The sequence below is a fragment of the Papaver somniferum genome, chromosome 9 (assembly GCF_003573695.1).
Source record: "Papaver somniferum cultivar HN1 chromosome 9, ASM357369v1, whole genome shotgun sequence".
NCBI lineage: Eukaryota > Viridiplantae > Streptophyta > Magnoliopsida > Ranunculales > Papaveraceae > Papaver > Papaver somniferum.
The window spans coordinates 75,098,801-75,122,190 of NC_039366.1; the positions used below are offsets into that span (position 1 = coordinate 75,098,801).

Below are 23,390 nucleotides of genomic sequence, written 5' to 3' on the forward strand. Positions count from 1 at the left end.
AAAGCAAACTGGAACTGGAAAGAAACTAATGATGGACCAAGTAGGGATCCAGGAATGTTTCACATGAGATGGGGTCAAGTAATTGATGAAGGCGAAGGACCCATAATCATCAATACCAATGGAAACAATGATGTTAATCAAGAAGAAGAAGAGAATAATGAAAACACTGAGAATAACGAAGAAGTAGAAGAAGAAGAAGAATAAGAAGAAAAAGAAGAAGAAGAAGAAGAAGAAGAAGAGGAGATCGATGAAATAACTCAACCCATTCCACTGCGAAAATCAACAAGACAGATACAAAAGCCACGGTATCTGAAGGATTATGTTCTTCAAGCTGCAGAAGAATGTGAGATTATGCTACTTTCTGTTAATGATGAACCAAGGAATTTTCAGGAAGCAAAGGTCTCGACTAAATGGACACAAGCATGTAGAGAAGAAATTATTTAAATCAACAGAAACAAGACTTGGTTTCTAATTGATAAACTAGATGGGATTCATATTAAACAAGAAGCTTATGCAAGGAGAATTCTGAAAGAAGTAGGACTTGAAACTTGTAATCCAACTAAGATACCAATGGAGTTTGGACTTAAAGTTTCAAAGGCACAAGAAGAAGCAGAGATTGATTCAACGAGTTATAGAAGAAATGTTGGATGCCTTAGATACTTGTTACACACAAGACCAGACTAGGCTTTCTCTGTGGGAATAGCAAGCCGTTATATGAAGAGTCCACGCAAGTCTCATGGTGATGTAATAAAGCAGATATTGAGATATCTAAGAGGAACAATCAGCTATGGATTGAAGTATGGTCGAGGAGGATCAAAAGGAATTGTTGGGTATAGTGACAACAGTCATAATATTGACCAAGATGATGGAAAAAGTACAACCGGTCATATATTTTATCTAGGAGAAGCACCTATTACATGGTGTTCACAGAAGCAAGACACTGTAGCCCTCTCATCCTGTGAAGCTGAGTTTATGGCTGCAACAGAAGCAGCTAAACAATCAATATGGCTTCAAGAACTGTTGGGTGAAATCAAAGGAAGAGAACCTGAAAAAGTTCTTATCAAGATTGATAATAAGTCTACAATTGCACTTACTAAAAATCCAGTGCTTCATGGGAAGACGAAACACATTCACAAAAGGTATCATTTCATACGAGAATGTATCGAGAAGGAGATCATCAACGTTGAACACATACCAGGAACTGAGCAGAAAGCAGATATATTGACAAAGGCATTAGCTCGGATCAAGTTTGAAAAAATAAGACAATTGATTGGAGTACAAGATATGTCACGGGTAAGGTTGAAGCTTAACAGGGAGAATGTTGGTTAAACTTCAACATAGAAGTCACTAACAAGCTGGTTAGGACAAGATTAGGAAATTGATGTAATCCTAAGGAAATTAGAAGTCATCTAGTTCTAAGAAAAGGAAAGACAAGTAATAAGGTAATAGGACTAGGAAAAGGAATTCATAATTCTATATATATATGATCACCAAAGTTGTGGTTGATCATATGAGCAAGATTAGAGCTTGTATTTAGTTTTGAGAGATTTTCTAAACATCAATAAAGAGAGTTGTCTTTATATAAGCTAAGTTTCATCTTGCAGTTGCCATTAATTGGTATCAGAGCGTGTTTCTGAGCCATGGAAAACGAAACCACCATTGTGGGTGCAAAACAGTCCCCTGTTGTTTTTTGGATATCCTGCAAAACAAAAACGAATTCTGCCAACATTCAAGAAGATTAGTAAATTCACACAGTCCCCTGTTGTTCTTAATGCTTCTTCCGCTCTTCGTGACTTTCCATTTGAAGATTCAACACTTCCAATTGGAATTCAATGTTTAGAATGATCTCACAGTGATAGTCTTCTAGAAACGTAAAATCGAGCGTGTTGCACATCCAAAGCATGATTAATAAGGTTTGTAGGTCACACACTCCGTTAATGAAACTACAAATCAAGTCAGGTTGGCAAACTTCAGATGCATGCTTTTACCAAATCAGAGGCATAAAGGATAAAACCATCTTCGGCTTTTAAATGAGGGGGACTATTACAAGAAAGCGAGACCTTTAGATTTCATAACAAAGAAAGGCTTTCTGTGCAGCTCATCGCATCTTACTTATCTGGCCAGAGCCTTTTCAATACGTTAGAGGCGAGAATACAAATATGCTATCCAAGGTTCTATCTGTTTAGACTTGAGTTATTCAACTGCGTAAAGAATGGTGCATCTAATGTGTTCAACTATTCTCCACTGATGTGTCAGAAATTAAACCACAAGACAAAACAAAAAAATTCAATTATGCTGAATTGAAAGATATCTGCCATTGACTAGAAAAATTGAGTTTCAACACCGGAAAAGATTTCAAAGTCCTCATCTTTAACGACGTATTCAAAGTCATCGTACATAATGAAGTCGTTAGAATTTTCAACCTAAAAAAGAAGAAGAGAAAGCACAGTGACTATAAAGACTGACAGTACTCCTCCCATCAACACACACGGCCCTACTGCTTGACTTGTAATTGAGTCCTTGACTCGGTATTTCATATAGTTCTGAATCTTCTGATATTTATAAAACTGAACTCAATCATTCATCCCAATTAGCTGTTACCTGTAAACTACAAACTCTCAAGGATTTAAGAGGAATAAATAACAGACTATGTCTAAATCTGTTAATCACCTTCTTCATTCCCCACTCCTGTATTATCTTCTTCTTCTACTCCTACCAGTATTATCCACTGCTCAAAATTACAAAAACATCACTCTGGGTTCATCTATAACATCTGGTTCTGCCGATCCTTCATGGTCATCACCATCGGGCGACTTTGCTTTTGGTTTCCGTCCTATTGAAGACCATCGATTCCTACTTGCAATCTGGTTTGACAAAGTAGATGAAAAAACCGTTGTTTGGTTTCCAAATGGAGATATACAAATCCCAAAAGGATCAAAAGTTGAGCTAACTACTGATGGTCAGCTCATTCTTAATGATCCTCAAGGCAAGATGTTATGGTCAGCTGGGCAACAAGTAAGCGGTGCTACTTATGCAGCCATGCTTGATAGCGGGAATTTTATTCTTGCAAGTAGGAGTTCTGCGGATAATTTGTGGGAGAGCTTTAAGAATCCTACCGATACAATCTTACCAACACAAAAATTGGAAGTGAACAGCATAGTGTCTTCACGTCTGACTAAAACCAGTTACTTAAAGGGAAGGTTCAGACTTCGCTTGCTTGAAGATGGAAATCTTGTACTCAACATTGCTGCCTCTCCAAGTTTGACTGAAGTTCAATATGATGCTTATTATTGGACTAACACTGCTAATAACAATCGAATGAACGCTGGTTACGAGGTAGTCTTCAACCAATCAGGTTATCTTTATGTGAAGGTAAGGAATGGAACCGAGGTGTTTCTCACATCTCAGAACACCCCCCCGGCAAGTGATGTCTATTACAGGGCGACACTCGATTTCGATGGAGTTTTCACTCAATATTCTCATCCAAGGAGAAAAAACGTAGAGCAGCGTTGGTCCACTGTGTGGTCGGCTCCTGATGACATCTGCAAAATTGGTGGTGTACTGGGGAGTGGTGCTTGCGGGTATAACAGCTATTGTTTACTAACATCTGATCTGAGACCTCAATGTGAATGCCCGCCTAAATTTGTATTTACAGATCCGAATAACAGATATGGAGGTTGTAGACCAGATTTCGTACAGGGATGTCAGTTAGATGAATGGAAAACAAAAACCGATTCCTTCGAGCTGGAAACCTTGGAAGACATAGATTGGCCTACTTCCGACTACGAAATGTTGGAATCTTATAGTGAAGAACAATGCAGAACTTCATGCTTGAATGATTGTCTCTGTGATGTAGCCATTGTCAGAGTAGGAAACTGTTGGAAGAAGAAGTTGCCACTCTCAAATGGGAGATTTAGCAATAGCATGAACGGAAAGGCTCTCATCAAAGTACGGAGAGACAACTCATCAGGACTAGGTCCCTACTCTCCTAGTTCTGCAGGCGAGAAAAAAGATCGATCTACGTTCATCCTTGTTGGATCATTACTCCTAGGCAGCTCTGTGTTCTTCAATTTCATGTTGTTAGCTGTAATTATTATGGTAGTTTTCTTTTTCAAGGACCGAAAGAATATGAGAAAAAATAACCAAGATCCAAGTGTCTTGAGATCAAATCTTCGTTCTTTTACCTACCAAGAGCTCAAGGAAGCCACGGATGGGTTTAAGGAAGTGTTGGGAAGGGGTGCTTTTGGAATAGTTTATAAAGGAGTGGTGGAAGAAATGGGTTCAAGAAACTACGTTGCTGTGAAGAAATTAGACAAGCTGGTTGAAGATGGGGAGAAGGAATTCAAAACTGAAGTGAGTGTGATAGGCCAAACCCACCACAAGAATCTTGTACGGCTTCTCGGGTATTGCGAGGAAGGACAAAACCGGCTTTTAGTATATGAGTTCATGAATAACAGCAATTTAGGAGAGCAGCTCTTTGGAATTTCAAAGCCTAACTGGAACCAACGAGTCCAGATTGCTTTCGGCATCGCAAGAGGACTAATGTACTTGCACGAAGAGTGCAGCAGCCAGATCATCCATTGTGATGTAAAGCCTCAAAACATACTTCTAGATGATAGTTTTACAGCAAAAATTTCAGACTTCGGATTGGCAAAGCTTCTGATGCATGACCAAACCCGAACTCGGACAGGGGTAAGAGGAACTAGAGGTTATGTTGCACCAGACTGGTTCAGGAACACACCAATAACAGTGAAGGTGGATGTTTACAGTTTTGGTGTAGTGTTGCTGGAGCTCATTTCTTGCAGGAAGGGAATCGAACTGGAGCAGGGAGGGGAGGAGAAAGCTCTTCTAACAGATTGGGCTTATGGCTGCTATACATCAGGTAAATTGAAAGATCTAGTGGAGGAAGATGAGGAGGCAATGAACGATATGAGAAGGCTCGAGAGGATGGTGATGATAGCAATCTGGTGTATTCAAGATGAACCAACATTCAGGCCATCTATGAAGAAGGTCACACAGATGCTAGAAGGGGTGATTGAAGTTTCAGTGCCTCCATCCCCTTATCCGTTTAGCACATCTTCAGGAAATTATACCCAGCTCTAAAGATGCTTGTTCAGGAATTGCTAGTTTTATTTCAGCAAGTATATACAAAAGTTCTAATCCCATCCCGAGTTAGTATTTGAATCAGAATATGAATCACTCTTAGATCTACAAAGGTGCAACCGAGGCCTTCGTCCATGGCTCAGCTTATTGGAACAAAAATTTTAACATCATGTACATGAGTTACAGGTTGTTAGGATGATATGCAATAATTATAAGATAATATGAAGATATGAAATAATACTAGCTTATAAACCTAAGATATGTATGTCAGACTGATATTCATCTATCTATTTTTCCAACAATTATATTTCCCTTTGTCGTGTAACTTCCTCTAAAGAAACAGCATACCTAAACAGTATTATAAGAATCTTATTTCTTTTACTATTTCCTCGTTGAATTGTGAAAGAAAAAGATTCCTCAATGAAACAATTAGCACCCTACATAAACAAGACTTGTGTTATATGTAACTAAACTTTGATTATACCTGATAGGAGATGTTCATAGATGAAAATATTGAGAATCGGCGAATAGCTTGTAAAAGAAAAAAGATGCAAATGCATGGATACTGATAGACATAAAATTGGCATAGCTACGGATGAGAAGACCTAAAACTAAAACCAGAATCAAGGGGACTGCAACAGAGAATGTTGTGGACGCCAGAAGAAGAGACGTCACTTGAACATGCTACTCACAGAGGCATCATCATGAACACGCCATATCGCTTCTCCCAGCAGGTTTGCCACCGAAAGAACCGTCAATTGAGGAAAGTAATTACGCTCTGCTACTGGAATTGTATTTGTTATTATAACCTCTTGGAAGAGTCCACTAGACAACCTCTCAATAGCAGGGGGGCTACAAAGAGAAGATCAAATAGAACGTCAAAATTGGAAAACAGGATGATCCTGATTCAACAAAAATAACAGCACACGATGAGGGAAATCAAAGATTTGGCTGGGGTTAAAATCCGCATAGAGAAGAAAACCTGAACACTGCATGTGTACAGCATGCATAAACTGCACTTGCCCCCTCTTGGTGTAATAGAGCAGCGGCATTAGCAATAGTTCCTGAGTTTAGCAGAATGTTAACAATAGTCTGAAGCAAGATATGAGAAAAATAATCAAATATAGGCATAAGCGTAAGTGACCATTCATGCATCTAAAAGCATTCACAGAACAAGCTAACCTGCTGTGTCAATCATGTCATCCACCATAACCGCAACCTTTCCCTTAACATCACCTATTAAATTCATAACCTGCACAGGCAGAATTGAGTGATTTCAGTCCAACAAGTTCCTTACCATCTGTTTCCCGGTTGACCATTTAACCACCAGGAATAAATTTATTAACAATGTCACTGTAACTGTGTAACATTTACAGGTAAAAAGAAATGAGACTAAATTATGTACAGGTTCCGTGGCTAACGGGTGCTGGCAAAAGATAATTCCAAACAAGAATAGCTGATTTAAATGTGGTACAGCTTTTATGTCTGGACTCTATAGAGCGGCAAGTACAACTAACAAATTCCACATTAAGTCACATTAATAAACTAAAGTCTCTAACAATGTTGATTATGACAAAACCAAACACCCATTGAAATGTGATTTCACTTTTCAGCTGTAAATTCTTTAGTGACAATACGCTGTATCTCACCAACCTATAATCTACATAACATATTTAACTTGAGAAAACCAGAATTTGTTGAAAGTATTCAAAAACTAACCCTTCGAACAAAAATAAAATAGTCCTGAAAAGTTAACTTACTTCAGAAACATTATGTCCATGACGTCTTTTATCTACAATTGCTAATGGAGCATCAGATAACTTCTTTGCAAAACCACGCGCTCGGGCCACACCACCAACATCAGGAGAAACAACCACCAAATCATTCGCAGAAATCATCTTACTTGCCAAGTAATCCAGGATCACAGGCTACATCAAGAAGGAAAGAAGTTTGTAACCAAGGGGATCTATTACTAATCTAAAGTTTGTTTTGAACGCATTAACAAACTGAATAAGACGAAGACGAAGTATCTTCTCTCAGGAAAAAAAAAAGGACAGGAAAATCAATGTACCTCTCCTAATACATGATCAATTGGAATGTCAAAATACCCCAAAGACTGTCCGGAGTGGATATCACAAGCAAGGACACGGCTGGCACCTGCTTTGGTAATTAGATTTGCAACAAGTTTTGCAGCAATGGATTCTCGCCCTTGGGTCTGAAAAAACCGGATGCAGAGTAAGTGTAAAAACAGACAGTTACCAGAAACACAAGACGTCCTGGAACTCCAGGAGAATAAACTCTTCTCGTCAAGAAGAATTGCCATGCTTTCACTGAAATGCTAACAAAGGAATTCTGTATATAAAAGAATCAAGGCCATAAGATAATGGTATAAGAATTGATCTAGCTGGATGCCTTATCTAAAAGATAATCCTCCACAATTTTCTTTACATGGTTGAAGGAAACAGTTCAAAACATGCTTCTGTTTTCTTTCAGCTGTAGAAGATCAAACCAAAACTTAGCTTTCTTTACAAAAGCATACAAATACCTAAAAGGAAAAAAGCCTTACCTTTCTATCTGCTCTAGCATATCCAAAATATGGAATTACAGCTGTAATACTCCTGGCTGATGCCCTTCGACAAGCATCTATCATTATAAGAAGTTCCGCGAGATTCTCATTTACCGGAGGGCATGTGGGCTGAACCAGGAAAACATCACATCCCCTTACGCTCTCTTCCAGCTGAACATAAACTTCACCATCTGCAAATCGCTTTATCTTGATTTTTCCAAGGTCTAGACCCATGTAACATGCAACTTCCTATAAACAAAAGCATTTTGATTAGTTTGCACATGAAATCAAAATATTTATCAGTCCAAACTCTGAAGGCTTTCTTTTTTAATTATAATTATATATAAAGAAAAAGGGTTAAAGGATAGAGAAATATCCATCCCACTATCCACTTAACTAAACTCAAAGTTCTACTACTGGGTGAAAATCACAAATTTCTAGCTGAAGTGAAAAATGGAAGAAAAGTGAACCTGTGAAAGTAAAGGATTTGCTGTGCCGGAGAATATGCGCAACCTCTGAACAGGTTTCTGTATAATCTCTTGCTCCTGGCGTGTACCTAAGAAGTCGGCAACATTTTGATTTCTGGGCACTGATGCAGATACATGTCCATTGGACACTTGATATGACTTTGTCAACTTGCACTCCTGTCGAGGGAAAGAAAACCAACATATATGAAGATGCATGCAGCTGTACCCGGCTTTCAGATTTTCATAATATATAACATACCACTGATCGGGTGCTACAGCCATGGAAAAACAGACCAGAGAAGGACTCGAATTAATTATAACTAACACCATTGAAAGCAAAATAACTGATAGGTGACATCATGATGATACCTCGGGGATGTGTATAAATGCTGGTACAATCAATCCCACAATGATTAAAAAGTTCCAGTGTCAATCAGAACAAGTGGACACGATAGGCATTTTCCTTCTTCGTTGCAAAAGCACACACTTCAGATTTATTTATTTATTATTATTTTCTCCCTTATGTGTCACACGTGCAGGGTAGAGAATCAAAAAGCACCGTCAGTTCAATAAATCTTTATTAAAATATCAAGTGTTATAATTATAACCATTTTTGTAGGAGAAACCTAATGCTCCAGCTTGACAACATTAACTCCGTAAAGTAACTGTCCTAACGGGAACCAGCATAATGCTATGCTACTAAAAGTTCCTCTCGGGTTGCTCCAGTGTCGTGTTAGGGTGTCATGAACAGGCAGGCGGACAAGTTGACAATAGACACCTCTGGGTTAAAGTGTAAACCCTAAAAAGTAATTACAGATAAACAGTAAGTAGTAAAAGTGAAAAAAAATGAAGGATTACGAGACAATTCCATCTTACCCATACCTCTTTAATCAATAGACAATAGATCATTGAAAATTAAAACAGTTTAAAACAAGGATCACCGGTGAATTTTTAATCAAGGGATCGGTCAAAAATATCCCGCAAAGGGGGAGACCCTTAAAATTAATTCAATTTGCTTTTTCAGTGTCACCTTAAGAGTCCAAGAAGAGTCTTCTTTAATATTCCATACATCACTCAACCAAGAGAATTCTTTATATTCTTCTAAACTTTAAAGTGATTCAATCCCCGGGATTACTCCAATCTATTAACTTAAGACAATAGGCAGTCATAATCAAAACTTCTACAAAACTTTCAAAACCCAAATCCACCTAAATATCTAGACTTTCCCTTACTGTATTTCATTTGATGCAAAACAAACTTTCAACATCAAAACTCACCTAATCCAATGATTTTAGCCAATTTCTAAAAAAACAAATTACCAAATTCAAAATAGTAGCCTTCTCCAAGACAATGTAAAAATCGAATTGTAGCTACTGGCTTAGTTAACATTTTGGCAAGTAAATATAATCTAGCAGGCAATCTACTTGTTTATGATGTCATTATACAGAATTTCGATCAATTAGTCACTTCCCTATTCACTTCAGGGAGGTTAACCTCCCCGACACTAAAAAACAACTTTACCAGAATTGAAGTACACTATACATGGAAATGGATGACCAACAAACTTTCTTTAAATTTTGACAGTTTTCTACCTCACGTGGCAGATGAATTTGTTAGGTTAAAATTCTACCAGGAAAGATTATTAATTTAGCCTGTTTAACACGTGGTGGTTTTTACTCTGAAACATCAAATACAAAATTACGGGGAGAATCGTTCGTTCCCCAAATTACTGTGACACGAAAATAACCTAATTAACTCAAATGAAAAGAAAAAAAAAAAAAATTTGAAAGAACTTTGAAGAAATTAATCACCGAACAAATCAACCACAAACAAAATAGTAAAATGAAAACCTCACCGTAGATGAGAATTGCTTGCTTCTGCACCCTAATACTCGAAACCTCCTGGGAAGATTCTCCAAACTTCTTTGGAAAAGAGAACTACGAAGCTCAAATGAGGTTGAAGAAAATGTATTTGTCGCCATTATCCAAGAAGAGATAAACAAACTAAAGAAAATAGAGAAATGGATACAAAGATTTAGGGTTTTTGATGAATGAATAAGTTATTAGTATATTAGGGATTACAGCGATGAGAAAAAAGAATCCCAAAGATTCGGGAGATGAGCAAATGACAGTTTGTTTCTCTCTCTATTTCTAGCTTTTTCTTCTTTCTCTCTCCCTCTAGAAATGGTAACTCGCCATTAGTCCATACAGAGAAGAAGAGGAAGAAAAGAGAAGACTGACTAAATACTTTGTATACTTTTAGGCGGTTTATTAGCTTTCCTACTTTATATAATGAGGAATTATGAATTTACTAAAGTGGTCTTCATCATTCTCTTTCCAGGACGTTAATCGGTGTTTTATGTACGTGTCAGGTTTATTACCTGGGCTAATTAGTGTATCCGAGATTTATGGTATAATACAGTGAAAACTACACGGAGATCCATTTTTCAGATTTTCTCTATTATAAAATTCATAGAAAAACTCAGGCGCGCACCCATTTTTTGTAAGAAAATTTCTCACAGACCCAGAATTTATAAAATTGTGTTCGGGTCTTCTTCTTCTTCTTCCGGTATTCTATTTTTCTCTTCTCTTCTTTCTCTCGTTTTCTACTTATCTCCTTGTCTCTCTGTCGATCTTGATTAGGTTTCATCAGAAGCTCTACCGGGTTAATCAAAAACATGTTTAAGAAGATGAGATACATGTTCTCCAAATCAAAAACATGTATTCGCAAGAGATTAGCTTTCCCAACACAATCGTAAACCCCCCAATTTTCTCCCCCAAAATCTCTCATCTCCTTCTCCAAATCTCAAAAATTAGGTTCACCAGAATCAAGTTTTTCTCGCTGTTCTTGTGAATTTCAGGATCAGATCTAATCGGTGTTTGTAATGGGTTGACTTGAGCGGCAGAAAAGCGGTGGTGGTATTGCTGAATCTCTCAATTCCGATCTATTAGATCGGGTGTTGAAAAAACAAAATTATCTTATTGAAATCATTATGTCTTGCTGCGGCGAAGGAGGATTGATGGAAATTGGAAGAATCGGTAGTGAAACTAGAATGACAAAGATGAATAAACCTTCTTTAGATAAACCGCCTTCAAATAATTCATGTTCTCATCTTCTTAAACATGTTTCAGATACATGTTTTAGATGAAATGGCAGTAACGGGTTTCGAATTGGTTTTTGAGATAGAAAAGAGAAGAAGCAGACGGTGACTGCAAGCATAGAAGCTGAGTTGAAGTCAGGAAGAGAACGAAACAGTCCAGTATTGTGTTACTGTTGTTGGTATGGTTTAATGGCTAGTGTTGCAACTGAGTTAGCCGGTGGTGGACGAGATACAATTGAGAGTTTGGACTGAATGAACTGAGATGCTTTGTTGTTTTTGGTGCCTGGATTGACAGTTTAGTTGAGAGAATGGACTGAATGAATTTGTTGAATGCTTGAGCTGATTAGATGTATGTTTAGGACAGGTGAAGCTCTAGAATATGATGATGTTGATGCTGCAATGGCAGTGTCTAATGAGTTGCAGCTGATTGCAGTGATGGGTGTGGTGCTGTTTGAGAAGAATTTAAGCTAAAATGAAATTGCAGGCACGAATTGTATTGTTTGTGCAGCTGAAATGGCTTCGTTGGTTGATGATACTCGGTACTGAGTTGTTGACTCTTGAGAAATGCAGTTGAATTGAAGGAAGTGTTGCTGGTAAGTAAACTGCGGTTGAGAAAAAATAATGGTGTTGTATGGCTGGTGTGTGTGCTTCAGCAATAATGTTGTGATATCAGAGAAGAAGAGAAATTGGTGATGAATTGGTTACAGGTTGGCAGTAAAGATGCAAGTAACGCAGCTGCAAGTGAAGGAGCGTGCTAATGCTATTACAGGGAATGTGAGCTGTGGTTGAACCAAGGAAGCGAAGACTGGAAAGAAAAGAAGTGGAAGAAGGTTTTGCTGGTAATGAAATTCAATTGCAATTTAGGATTTTTAGTCACGCTTTTGATCAAATTGCAATTTACTTGGATAAAACTTTGAACTCAATTGTAAATAGTGGAATTTGTTTTACATTCGGAAAGTATTTTGTATTCGTATAGTTGAATAATCTGTTATGCATCTATGGAATTGGTTGCATAACATGTTATGCATCTACAAAATTTGTTGCATAAATTGTTATGCAGTCCAAAAAGTGGTTGCATAACACGTTATGCATCAACTTTTTCGTCACTATTGAAACCAACAAAAACAAAGACTGCATAACTTGTTATACACCTAGAATAATATCTGCATAACATGTTATGCAGTCGTGAAAATTGATGCATAACCTGTTATGCATCCGAAAATATGGCTGCATAATGCATTATGCATCGAGAAAATTGTTGCACAATCTTTTATGCATCGAGAAAATTGATGCATAACCTATTATGCATCCAAAAATATGGTTGCATAATGCATTATGCATCAATTTATTATGTACGCACTAAAATCAACGAAAACAATGGCTATATAACTTGTTATAGATGCATAATTTGTTATGCAGTCGAGAAAATGGTTGCATAACTCGTTATGCGTCTACAGAATGTGTTATGCATCTTTTTTGGTGGCTACATAATGGTTATGTATCAAGTTTTCGAAAATTTTGCCTAAAACGATGATCACCTCCGATTTTTTGATGAAAAAAAAATTTTGGTATTCTTGTTTGTACTCGTTGCGTGGTTCTCTTAAAAATATTTTCAACGATATAAAATTTGTAAAATTCCAAGGCGCGGATTTTCAGATATGTTATATCCAAGTTGCGTTGCCAATTATACCCCTGAAAAATTAGGCTGCATAACGAGTTATGCCTGAAAAAATAGTATGGATAAAGAGTTATGTATTGATTATTAATAATTTCAGATAATTTTGGGTGTCACAGTACCTAGAATTAATTGTGGGCCTGATAATGAGAATATTATTTATTTTGGGTCTCCCCCTAGTTTTCCCTATAATAAATGGTCATGTGATTAGCCTAATGTCTACTTCCGACGTTTTTTTTTTTGGTAAATGAACGATTTTATTCATATCAAAATTGTGATTACATGGTCGCTTACAATAATAACAAAAACATCACAATACAGAATAATCAAAACAGTAATACAAATATAGACATCAATTACAGGTAAATCGTGAAGAGAAAGATCCATAAACTGTTGGAAATAATATGCGATTTCGATTTCTCGGAAATCCTGTTCATACGAAAAACAAAATACTAACAAGAAAGAGTTAGAAAGACTTATCGAATTGGTTGATCGAGGTGAGGTAATCCTATTTCTTTAAAGACAATTCATCCCTGCATACGGTGCTCACGGTTCTACGGATGTCGCCTTTCAAGATACAACGATCACGCCTTATAGTAAGCAGCACTACAATACTTTTAGGCCAGCGAATGTTGAAAATAACTGTGCTCTTAAATGACTCTGACTCATGACTTGGAAACTTGTTTTTCTTCTTCTCAAAAACTTGTAAAAACCCATACAAAACTAAACAAGAGATAGGTATTTATAGAATCAATAATGACTCTACAAGGTGTCTTTTCACCAATAGGTGACTCACCATGACCAATGGTGACTCTCCATAACACCTATTCATGACTAGGTGTCTTATGGTGAAAGGGAATAACCCAAACACATCTTTTGGAGTTTAATATTTAAAATCAATTTTCACTCACATAAAATAATTTTAACCCAAAATTCCAACAATCCCCCACATGAGTGAAAATACTGACTCAACAAAACTTACAAATTTTTAAGAGCACAAGCAGAAAATATAATGCATCGATAAATGGTAGCTTTTGGCTTTGAACCAAACCTAGTGAAGATCTACCGGATTTACTGGCCAATCTCGGTTGTGTTCATTTCGGCCCTGAACGTTCTTGGAATTCTATGAGTGCTCTAGATTAACCTAGCCTTTAAAGTTATCATAGAAGCGGCCCCACTTCTCACTCATATAGGTGATCTCCTATTTGAAAGTATCCTGCCATACTTTTCTTAGTTAGACTAAGCTATAGGAATCATTAAGAGAAAATCTCAACCTCTTACGTGACATGCAACACTGACTCTTATCATTGGAATGGGAAAGAGAAATTCTCTTTCAGCGTTATCTGGCGAGTTCGTCACAACTTAGTTTGCCCTTTTGAACATAGACCATATGATATCCAATCGCTTAGGTTGGGTTACCGCTGCAACTTACTCTTTAGTAAGGCTATAAGCCCATTTCCCTCGATGATGCTCTTTTAAGAATTCGTATCCTTTGTCGCGACTTGATACAATTCTTAAACACTATTTCTTTTAAATGCGAGCATTTGAGAGCAATTGCTCTATGGTATTGTGTTGACGAACATGCCATAACACCATTCTAGGCACCCCCACATTTGATGAATTTATCAATATAACACTATCTTGTTATATATGACAACCCCCACAAGTAGGGCTGCACAAAACCGAACCATAACCGAAAACCGAATCCGGAACCGAATTTTTTTAACCGAACCGAACCATAACCATAACCATATTCCTATGGTTCATTAATGGTTGTCAGTTTCAGATAACCGACAGTATCGGTTTCAGTTTAGGTTTTGAAATAAAACCGAACCAATAACCAATTGGTTAACCGATTAATAGTGACCATAGGATTAAATGATTTTAGGCCGTGGATGGGGATATTTAACCCTAATAACTTACATCACTCGACTCGACTGAGTCTTCTCTTATTTCGTAGATATTATCAGAAAGCTCTTCCACAGTTCCACTTCCAAATCAACCGACTGTGCAGCTGTGCTTATGATTTGTAGAGGAAATTGGTTCAGGAAGCTCTTTCTCGTGATTCTTCTGGTGCTGTTCAATCCAACTTCTCTTTGATTACTCCTACTTCTGGTGTCTTCCAGGTTTGATTTCTTTTTGAAACTTTGTAGATCTGGGTTTTGTTTCAGATTCCTTTAAAAAAAATTTACTAAAAATGGAGATTTGGGGGTTTTGAATCTGCTATTGAAATTACTGATTAAGTTTTTTTTTTAATTTTTTGTTTTGTTTGATTTTTGTACCTTTATTCTTGATTTACAGGGATCTCTACAAGTAGTTTGGTTGTGATTGTTGTCATGTTCATGTTTATGTGATTGTTGTCATGTTTATGATTTTAATTATGATATTAGGGTTTGTAAAATTGAAAAAATTGGGGATTTCAAATGTAACATTGGTCATTTAGGTTGATTTACACAGTGGGTTTTGCTTAAATGTATGGTTTAAATTAAATGTATGGTTTATCACATTGCAGACTTGCCTTTTGACAATGCGAGGAGGATCCAGTTCAACACCTACTGCCTCTGTTTCTTCTAATAAGCGTCCACCTCGACCTCCACCTAATGCAAGTTCATATGGAGGTGCAAATTCAGCTGGAGGTGCAAGTGCTGCTAAAGATGCTAGTGTTGCTGGAGATGCTAGTGCGGATGGAGATGCAACTAAAGCTGTCATAAAAGTGACAGAAACACATAACAATAAGCGTAAAACCCCTGAAGATGCAACTGAAGATGACACAGAAGTGAGTCAAGTGACAGAACCAAAGGGAAAGAAACGTTCTGATGTGTGGAACCACTTTGATATGGACCCCAAGCCTTCGAAATATGCAAAATGTCTCCACTGTAAGACAAAGATTGCATCTCAGGGTACCAAGTATGGGACAGGTGGTATGAATAATCATTTGAAGATATGTAAAAAGAAGCCCAAGGAGTAAAAAGGACAGCAAACTCTTGATTTTCAACCGGCTAGGCTAGGAGAAGAAGGAAAATTGGTTGCGGCAACTTTTAATCAAGATGCATGTACAAAGGAAGTGATTTTATTTGTGATTTTAGATGAGCAGCCGTTTAGAGTGGTTGAAGGAGAAGGGTTCAAGGAACTTTGTAGGGTACTTGAATCCAGATTCAAGATCCCTTCTCGTATGACCATTTCGCGGGGTGTATTAAATTTGTACGAAGCTGAAAAGGAGAAGATGAAGAACTACTTCAAGGAAAACAATGTGAGAGTTTGTCTCACCACTGACACATGGACCTCAAATGCCCAAAATAAAAGCTACATGGTTGTAACTGCGCATTTTATTGATAAAGATTGGAAGCTGCACAAACTGGTAATCAACTTTTTCCAAATTTTAGGTCATTCAGGTGAGGTAATTGGGAAGATGTTAGAGGAATGTTTGTTAGATTGGGAACTTCCTGGGGTTTTTACTATTACGCTTGACAATGTTAGTGCTAATGATTTAGTTATTGATTATCTAAGGGAGGATGGTCATTTAAAGGAGCAAGTGATTAGTTCAAATGGTGTACTGAATACTAAGTTTATGCAAGTTAGATGTGCTGCTCATGTGCTTGTACTTGTTGTGAATGCTGGCTTGGGAGAGTATCACATGGCTATTAAGAGAGTAAGGGCAGTGGTGAAGCATGTGATGAGTTCTCCTGCTAGGTTGAGTAAGTTTATGGATTGTGCTAAACAAGAAAAGATAGATTGCAGAAAAGGTTTAGTTTTAGATGTGGATACAAGATGGAATTCCACTTACATGATGTTGGAAGCTGCTTGTAGATATCAGAAAGCTTTTGAAAGGCTAGCACGGGAAGATAAGGCTTTCAAAAAGAAGTTTTGTTTCAACGAAAGATCCATCCCTTCTGTATTTTCTACTTCTACCGGTGCTAGTGATGATGTTGACATGGAAGAAGCTTGTACTATTGCTCATAACAAAGGCAAGAAGAAGGCCCCTCCTCCGCCTCCTATACATGCTCCATATATGGAAGATTGGGCCAATGCAAGATCATTTGGAAAAAATTTAAAGATATTCTATGATTTGACTGTCAAGTTTTCTTACTGTACTCGTGTTACTTCACATGAGTTCTTGTTTAACGTAAGTGTCATTCATAGAACAATGAACACATGGGTAAAAAGTTCAGATCCATTTCTCTCTGGTATGGGCACTAAAATGCTAGACAAGTTTAATAAGTATTGGGGAGAATATGAGAAAATGAACACTCTCATGTTCATTGCTGTTTTGCTTGATCCACGTGAGAAAATGAAAGGTTTAAATTTTATTCTTGATACTTTAGATATCACGGGTCCGTCATTACGTAAACACTTATCGACTTATGTGAAAACTGATTTTCAAGAACTTCTCGAAGAGTACAAGTGTCTCTATGCAAATGATGAAAACATGTCTAGTGCCACAGGTGATTGTAATAATGTTACTCAATCTTTTGGGGTTACTGATGATGAAGATTCTGCGTATGCTAGTCTAATAGCAGAGAGAGCAAGAGAATATGAGGAGGATGACAATGTTGAGGGGAAAACTGAGTTGGAGTTATATTTAGAGGAGAAACGTGAACCGAGAATTAGCCCTACCGGTGTTCAGTTTGAAATTTTAGGTTTGTGGAGGACTAATAGTACAAGGTATCATGTATTATCACACATGGCGAGAGATATACTAGCCATACCAGTCTCTTTTGTTGCCTCAGAATCTGCCTTTAGTAATGGAAGGCGAGTTATTGATTCATATCGAAGTTCACTGCTGCCTAAGACTGTTGAGGCGTTGATTTGCACGCAAAGCTGGTTACGGACACCGGTTGATCTTGATCCAAACACCTTAGGAACTGATGATGCTGAAGATGTTTCAGGTATTTTCTCTACTCACTTTTGTAAAATTCTGATTTGTTATTTTCTGTACTCACTGTTTGTCACTTATTAATGTAATTTCTTGCAGAATTTTTAGGTTCTCTTGCAACTTCTAAGTTCATCCGCATTGACATAGATGATGAAGAAGAAGAAGAAGATCCAACTTTGTTATCGTGAAGTTGATTATAAATGATTTAACGGGTTAGCGGTAGGTTTCTCTAGTTTGTAGTTTTAGCAGTTGATATTTTTTTAGAATAAAACTTAGATTTGTTTAAGCATATGCATAGCCAAGTTGAAACAATGAACTGTCAATAATGTGAGTACTCTCCTTTACGCCAAAATAGCTTAAACTCATGCCATTGCCTTTGAAGGTAGATCATCTTAGTCAACTGTTATGAATGTTCAGGGCTTACTTTACTTGTAACTTCTTCAATATCAGTACAATTCCATTGTAGTTTCATTGGTTGAGGTGATAATGCAACATTCACATTAGAAATGCATATTCCAGTAAAAGGATCATCCTCAATTCCAGCTAAACGAATGCTTATTGTTTAGTGCTTCTCTACCATAGTGGTTGCTAATCTTGATGTTCTTAGTTACATTATGTACCATTGCACTGATCATGATTGAGAAATTCATATTTAACTCGAGTTTGTGTACGTGCAGGTTACCATTACAACCTCCTGTGGAATACCCAATTTCTACACATGCAAAGTGTATTCACTGTAACAAACTGTTTCCTGTCGACCCTTTTAGGAATGAGATCTCTATTTTGATTTTCCATCTAAAGATGTATAGTCAGTTATGATTATGACTTTTTGATGTTTTTTCGTTTTTGTTATTAAGGAGAAACTAGACTCTTTAAAATTTAATGTTTCTATCAATATGTATTGGAAGTTGGAACATTTGATGTATTTGAAACTTGAGTGACAGGTTCAGAAAAATTTGCCCGTCATTTTTGTGAGACTGACAGATATAAAAAATTTCCGTGACTTAACTGGTTAACCAAAAACCGAATGGTTTTACACAAAACCGAGTTGGAACCGAACCGAGCAAAACCGAACTACCTAAATGGTTTCATTGGTTTTCATTATTGGAAACCGAATAGTTCGGTTTCGGTTTAATTTTTTTCCAAAAACCGATGAAAACCGAACCATGTGCAGCCCTTGGGGCTTACTGGTTTTTAAAATCCATCAATTACTTCGCTTTTCCCTTAGCAAAAATTGGTGCCAAAATCAAATTCCAAATCATCTCTTATGGTTCTGTTTGCAACCAAACCAAATTCAGAATTAAATTAAATAGTTCCAAACAGATGTGCATTCACAGTAATGTGACAACCGTAGGCCCCAGGCCAAACCCAACGATCCTTCAGATCGTATGAAATTCACAGTTCCATAAGGAGGGTACATAGCACTCTCTGTTTCCACAATCTTTCCTTGACTAGTGGGGAACTAATAGCGCATTAGATGATACTGGTAATCTAATTTTAATCCAAACAGTCACCACTCGCCTGGATGTATTTGGATTCAAAATTCTAATAGCTTTTCTCAAAGGCTGTAATTTCTGACCACAATTAAATTGTACAGACTACGTCTTCTCCCCCACATTTCATGATCATTCAACAATGTCATGAAACTAAAAGGTGGGTAGATGTTTAAGCTTGAACTCCAAGGTTTATGAGTACTGGAACGTTTCCATACTGTGAGAATATCCATACATGAATGGATCATGCCTCAAGTACAACGAAGGGGAGTCTCAAAACTCTCGATGTTGTGACCAGTAATCACAAACAAAATCCCTTATACTCGCTCTTCATGATCTTTCAAAGTGTCATGGACTCTTACAGAAACTCTAGATGGGAACCACGATAGATTGTTCCGGTCAAGCCAAAACGAGAAATAGAAACTCAAACAAAGAAAAGAGAAAAGAAACCGTTTCTATGATGCCTATGAACAACAAATGCCCATTCCGGGAAATCTGATGAACAACATCATTTTCTTAGTATCATTTTCACATGATCCATTGCGCACCACTGGCAATGAAATGGTCTTCCGAGACTCATTGTCATAATGACATTTCCGATTGTCAATTTGGATTCTTATTCCAGACAAAGTCTCACCAGTGGGGTTTCAGTGTCCTCCTTTTTAACATGTTGATCCAAAAAATTAATTGGACCGACCCTCTAATTCCATCCCTGGTTCTTTCCCAGCGATCGACTATACGCCTGTTGATTTCTCACCCTTTGAAAAATTCAAGATTGAATTCTCAAAATTGTTGTAATCATCACACTTTAGATGATCATGCATCATATGCATTTTGATTCAGCCAACCATTCGGTTCCTGAACCAAATATGACAGTATCTTCTTTAATTGGCAAACAAAGTACTATCACCAGTGTTTGAAAATGCACTTTGCTGTTGAATCTTTCAAAGCAATTTCAGTTTCAAACCGAGTTATGAACAGGCAAGTAATGTGTCTTTTGAAGAAGATCACGTCCCTTCGTTATCTAACTTCCAGCGGATAACATCAAAACACGCAAATTTATTGGTTAATTAATGTTCTTGATCAAAACACCAAAACTCCAAAACATCACTGAAAACGTTATTCTATTTTAATTTTTCAGCCAACAAAATTATCTTCAAAATATCATTGAGATCATTAATTCTATTTGAATTTTCTCAATCGAAAATGTTGCGCAGCACATTGTTATACAGCCAAAACAAATTCATGTCGATTCATTCGCGTGCAGTGGGAATGATAAGCACCAACCATACGAATCATGTTAAAATAGAATAAACTAATCATCAACAATGCACTGAACAAGATTTGCCATGCTAGAGTTTTTAACAGTGGGGTCTGCATATCAGAGTCATGGTGATAACTTACCTACTTCACAGAATAACATTCTAAGGAGCGCAATAAATATTTCCCAAAGAAACCGATAGTATTGAATTGTTTTTAAGATTGTTGGAAATAACATGCAACGATATCCAATTTCTGTATATGTAGTAGGGAAGAATGATGGTATTACTGGGAATTGATTCCGATCACTTAATCTGATTTTCCTCTTCTTCAATAATAGATGCTCCTAAAAGAAAGGAGTAATTTGTCCATAATCTTGTAGATCCAAATGTACCCGGATGCCCTAAATCCCATTGATTGAATTTGGATCCAAAGCAATACTGTGTAGAATGAACGATGTTTTTGAATCGAGAATAGCAAAACACGAACCAGCGATCAAGGTTTGAATAAATTGCCCTCAAAACGAAGAGAAAATCGCCCCAAATGACGAAGAAAATTCGCTTCAAATAGCGAAGAAATATGTCGAATGACATTTAGGGCACGATGTAACGATGGTAACGGAGGCTAGAGATTTTTATTTATTTATTTCACCTAGAGAGTGAGACATCTTTTCTGGACGATGTCTTTGTATTTACGATTTAGTTGGTCGTGGAAATTCTAATTACTGAAGAATATACATTTTCATGGGTTTAAGAATCATGTAAATGCATAGCGCCTTTGACAATTCGATAAGAATTCCTTGTATCTTAATAAATTTGTGTTTAGAATTTCGTGTATTGTTTAGATGGATTTTATTATTATATTAGTATCGAAGCACTATTCACCTTAGTTAACATACACAAGCTTCATTATCTTCACATTTATCTTCGTAATCTATTCATGTGATTGTGGTTTGTTAAATTTCGAGTATCCTGGTTCATCGTACGACTAAGTTATATATGAATTTTAGTACGCTGAGTGAAAACTCGTGTACAACGATTGTGTTAGAGCACTGCTCGGTCTAACTCGCAAGCGTTTCTATCTCAAGCTTGTTTGTCAATGTTAGTGATCAAAACTATAAGTCTTGATTTCTAATCTACTTATAGTGATGTCTCGGACTAGGATAGATTGTGTAGTTGAGCATTAGACTTCACGGCGTTCATCAATTGAAGATGAAGAACTACTATAGCGATCTTGTGGAACTTCATCAACAAAAGGTATGTGGAGACTAAAACTCATATATCACTTGGAAAGTCTATTTCTACTCTATATCCTATATTGAGACATAAATCGTATTAATATATGGTTTTCGATTATGCACATTTGAGATTTCGAGCTGAGTTTAACTTGCTTACATATTTCTCGAAATATGTGTTGGTAAGCTTTCGATTCAACCAAGTTCATCTGATATTCTTGACGAAAGTCAAAAGTTGATCATGTGAAAATCGCCGAGTAACATCTTACATGGTTTGTGTGATACAATCATTTGGTGTAGACTTGGAATGTTCGTTATGATTATTTCAATAACTTGAAAATTGCTTTGATGCTAATAGTGAGTGAAAACGGCTGTTGTCATCTCCTAAGAAAGTTTCAATGATTGACATAAGAGTTTAGAACACTTAACCAACATTGGATTATAAACATGTTGTGCACTCTTGCATATATGTGATCCATGTCCAGGAGTCATAGTATGCATACCCGTATGCGTACCTGTTGGTTTGAGAAGTCCGGGAACCTAAGTGCGCGTACCCGTACGCATACTGGCGTAAGGTTCATGTCCGGAAATTTTGCTGGATTTGGAGGTATGCGTACCCGTTTGCATACTGGCGAAAACCAAACTTGGTCTGGTTATTCAAGTATGCGTACGCGTTTGCATACTTGAGTGGTTAAAGTTCTAAAATCGGTTGTGACATGAACAAATACATTTATATAATAAGGAATGCATTCTTTGCAAACAGTGGCTATAATGTTCATGAATTGGTTCGAGTGAATCAAAACGATTTTGCTTCAATTGTGTTCTTGTATACTTCTATGAGAATATAGAAATTGAATAACTCTTTAACTAGTTTCATTTGGGTCATTTGAACTAGTTAAGGTTAAGATTAATAAGGTTGATATGAGAGTGTTCATATAGCTAACCTCGGTTAACTACGGTTGAGCTAACATGGTGTACACGTTTAGGTATGGTTACATAAACCTAAAAGAGGGTACATTTCATTTGTGGGGACTAACTTCACCTGAAAAAGCGGGGGTCTAACAACACCACCCAATATTTCGCTTAGCAATCTGTATGGACTAACTATGAAATACTTTGCTAGAGAATCAACTAGACGGTCAGACTCAATCTAGATAAAAGTATCTTAAGGAGTTAATATCTCTCTCTTGATTTGATTTTACTCAAGATAAAAACAATAGCGAGTCTTTATCAAATACAAGGAATAACTTGGACGGTACCAAAGACCAATGTCCAAGTGTTAATCAATGAAATCGAGAACCACAAGGTCGGATCTCCAATCGATTAACCTTTAACGTACAACCTGTATTATTTCAATCATAAAAATAAACAATATAATGTGGAAAATGAAATAACACAGACACCAGAAATTTTGTTAACGAGGAAACCGCAAATGCAGAAAAACCCCGGGACCTAGTCCAGATTGAGTACACACTGTATTAAGCCGCTACAAACACTAGCCCACTCCAAGCTAACTTCGGACTGGACTATGGTTGAACCCCCAATCAGTCTCCCACCGATTCAAGGTACAGTTGTACTCCTACGCCTCTGATCCCAGCAGGATACTACGCACTTGATTC

The 23,390-nt window shown here is 37.1% G+C and overlaps 2 protein-coding genes and 1 long non-coding RNA gene across 4 annotated transcripts; 2 read left to right on the forward strand and 1 right to left on the reverse strand.

Moving 5' to 3' along the window:
* The first annotated feature begins 2,559 nt into the window (after positions 1–2,559).
* Positions 2,560–5,412, forward strand: LOC113313415 (G-type lectin S-receptor-like serine/threonine-protein kinase LECRK4). Its single transcript, XM_026562182.1, has one exon. It carries the CDS (start codon positions 2,650–2,652, stop codon positions 5,101–5,103), a length of 2,454 nt encoding a protein of 817 aa, XP_026417967.1. The 5' UTR covers positions 2,560–2,649; the 3' UTR covers positions 5,104–5,412.
* A 129-nt stretch (positions 5,413–5,541) lies between these two features.
* On the reverse strand, positions 5,542–10,380 carry LOC113313416 (ribose-phosphate pyrophosphokinase 1-like). 2 transcript variants are annotated; one of them, XM_026562184.1, is made up of 8 exons: positions 9,992–10,380; positions 8,140–8,313; positions 7,670–7,918; positions 7,175–7,318; positions 6,864–7,031; positions 6,286–6,355; positions 6,086–6,167; positions 5,542–5,955 (listed from the first exon to the last, which is right to left on the reverse strand). In XM_026562184.1, exons 1-8 carry the CDS (start codon positions 10,115–10,117, stop codon positions 5,775–5,777), a joined length of 1,194 nt encoding a protein of 397 aa, XP_026417969.1. In that variant the 5' UTR covers positions 10,118–10,380; the 3' UTR covers positions 5,542–5,774. The 2 variants fall into 2 exon arrangements, with proteins under 2 accessions (XP_026417969.1, XP_026417970.1); XM_026562185.1 differs by lacking the exon at positions 9,992–10,380 and adding an exon at positions 8,506–8,790.
* Positions 10,381–17,740: 7,360 nt separating this feature from the next.
* On the forward strand, positions 17,741–18,507 carry LOC113312335. Its single transcript, XR_003341655.1, has 3 exons — positions 17,741–17,797; positions 17,884–18,003; positions 18,462–18,507. It is a non-coding gene; the product is annotated as an uncharacterized LOC113312335 (long non-coding RNA).
* The last annotated feature ends 4,883 nt before the right edge of the window (positions 18,508–23,390 follow it).

Bases quoted from the DNA above. Each gene is read 5' to 3' on its own strand.
- LOC113313415 (XM_026562182.1), top strand. From the start codon at position 2,650: ATGTCTAAATCTGTTAATCACCTTCTTCATTCCCCACTCCTGTATTAT.
- LOC113313416 (XM_026562184.1), bottom strand. From the start codon at position 10,117: ATGGCGACAAATACATTTTCTTCAACCTCATTTGAGCTTCGTAGTTCT. The intron at 7,319-7,669 runs GTAAGGCTTTTT...CGGTTTTTTCAG, and splicing joins ATGCTAGAGCAGATAGAAAG to ACCCAAGGGCGAGAATCCAT. The intron at 6,168-6,285 runs GTTAGCTTGTTC...TGCTAAACTCAG, and splicing joins TGACATGATTGACACAGCAG to GAACTATTGCTAATGCCGCT.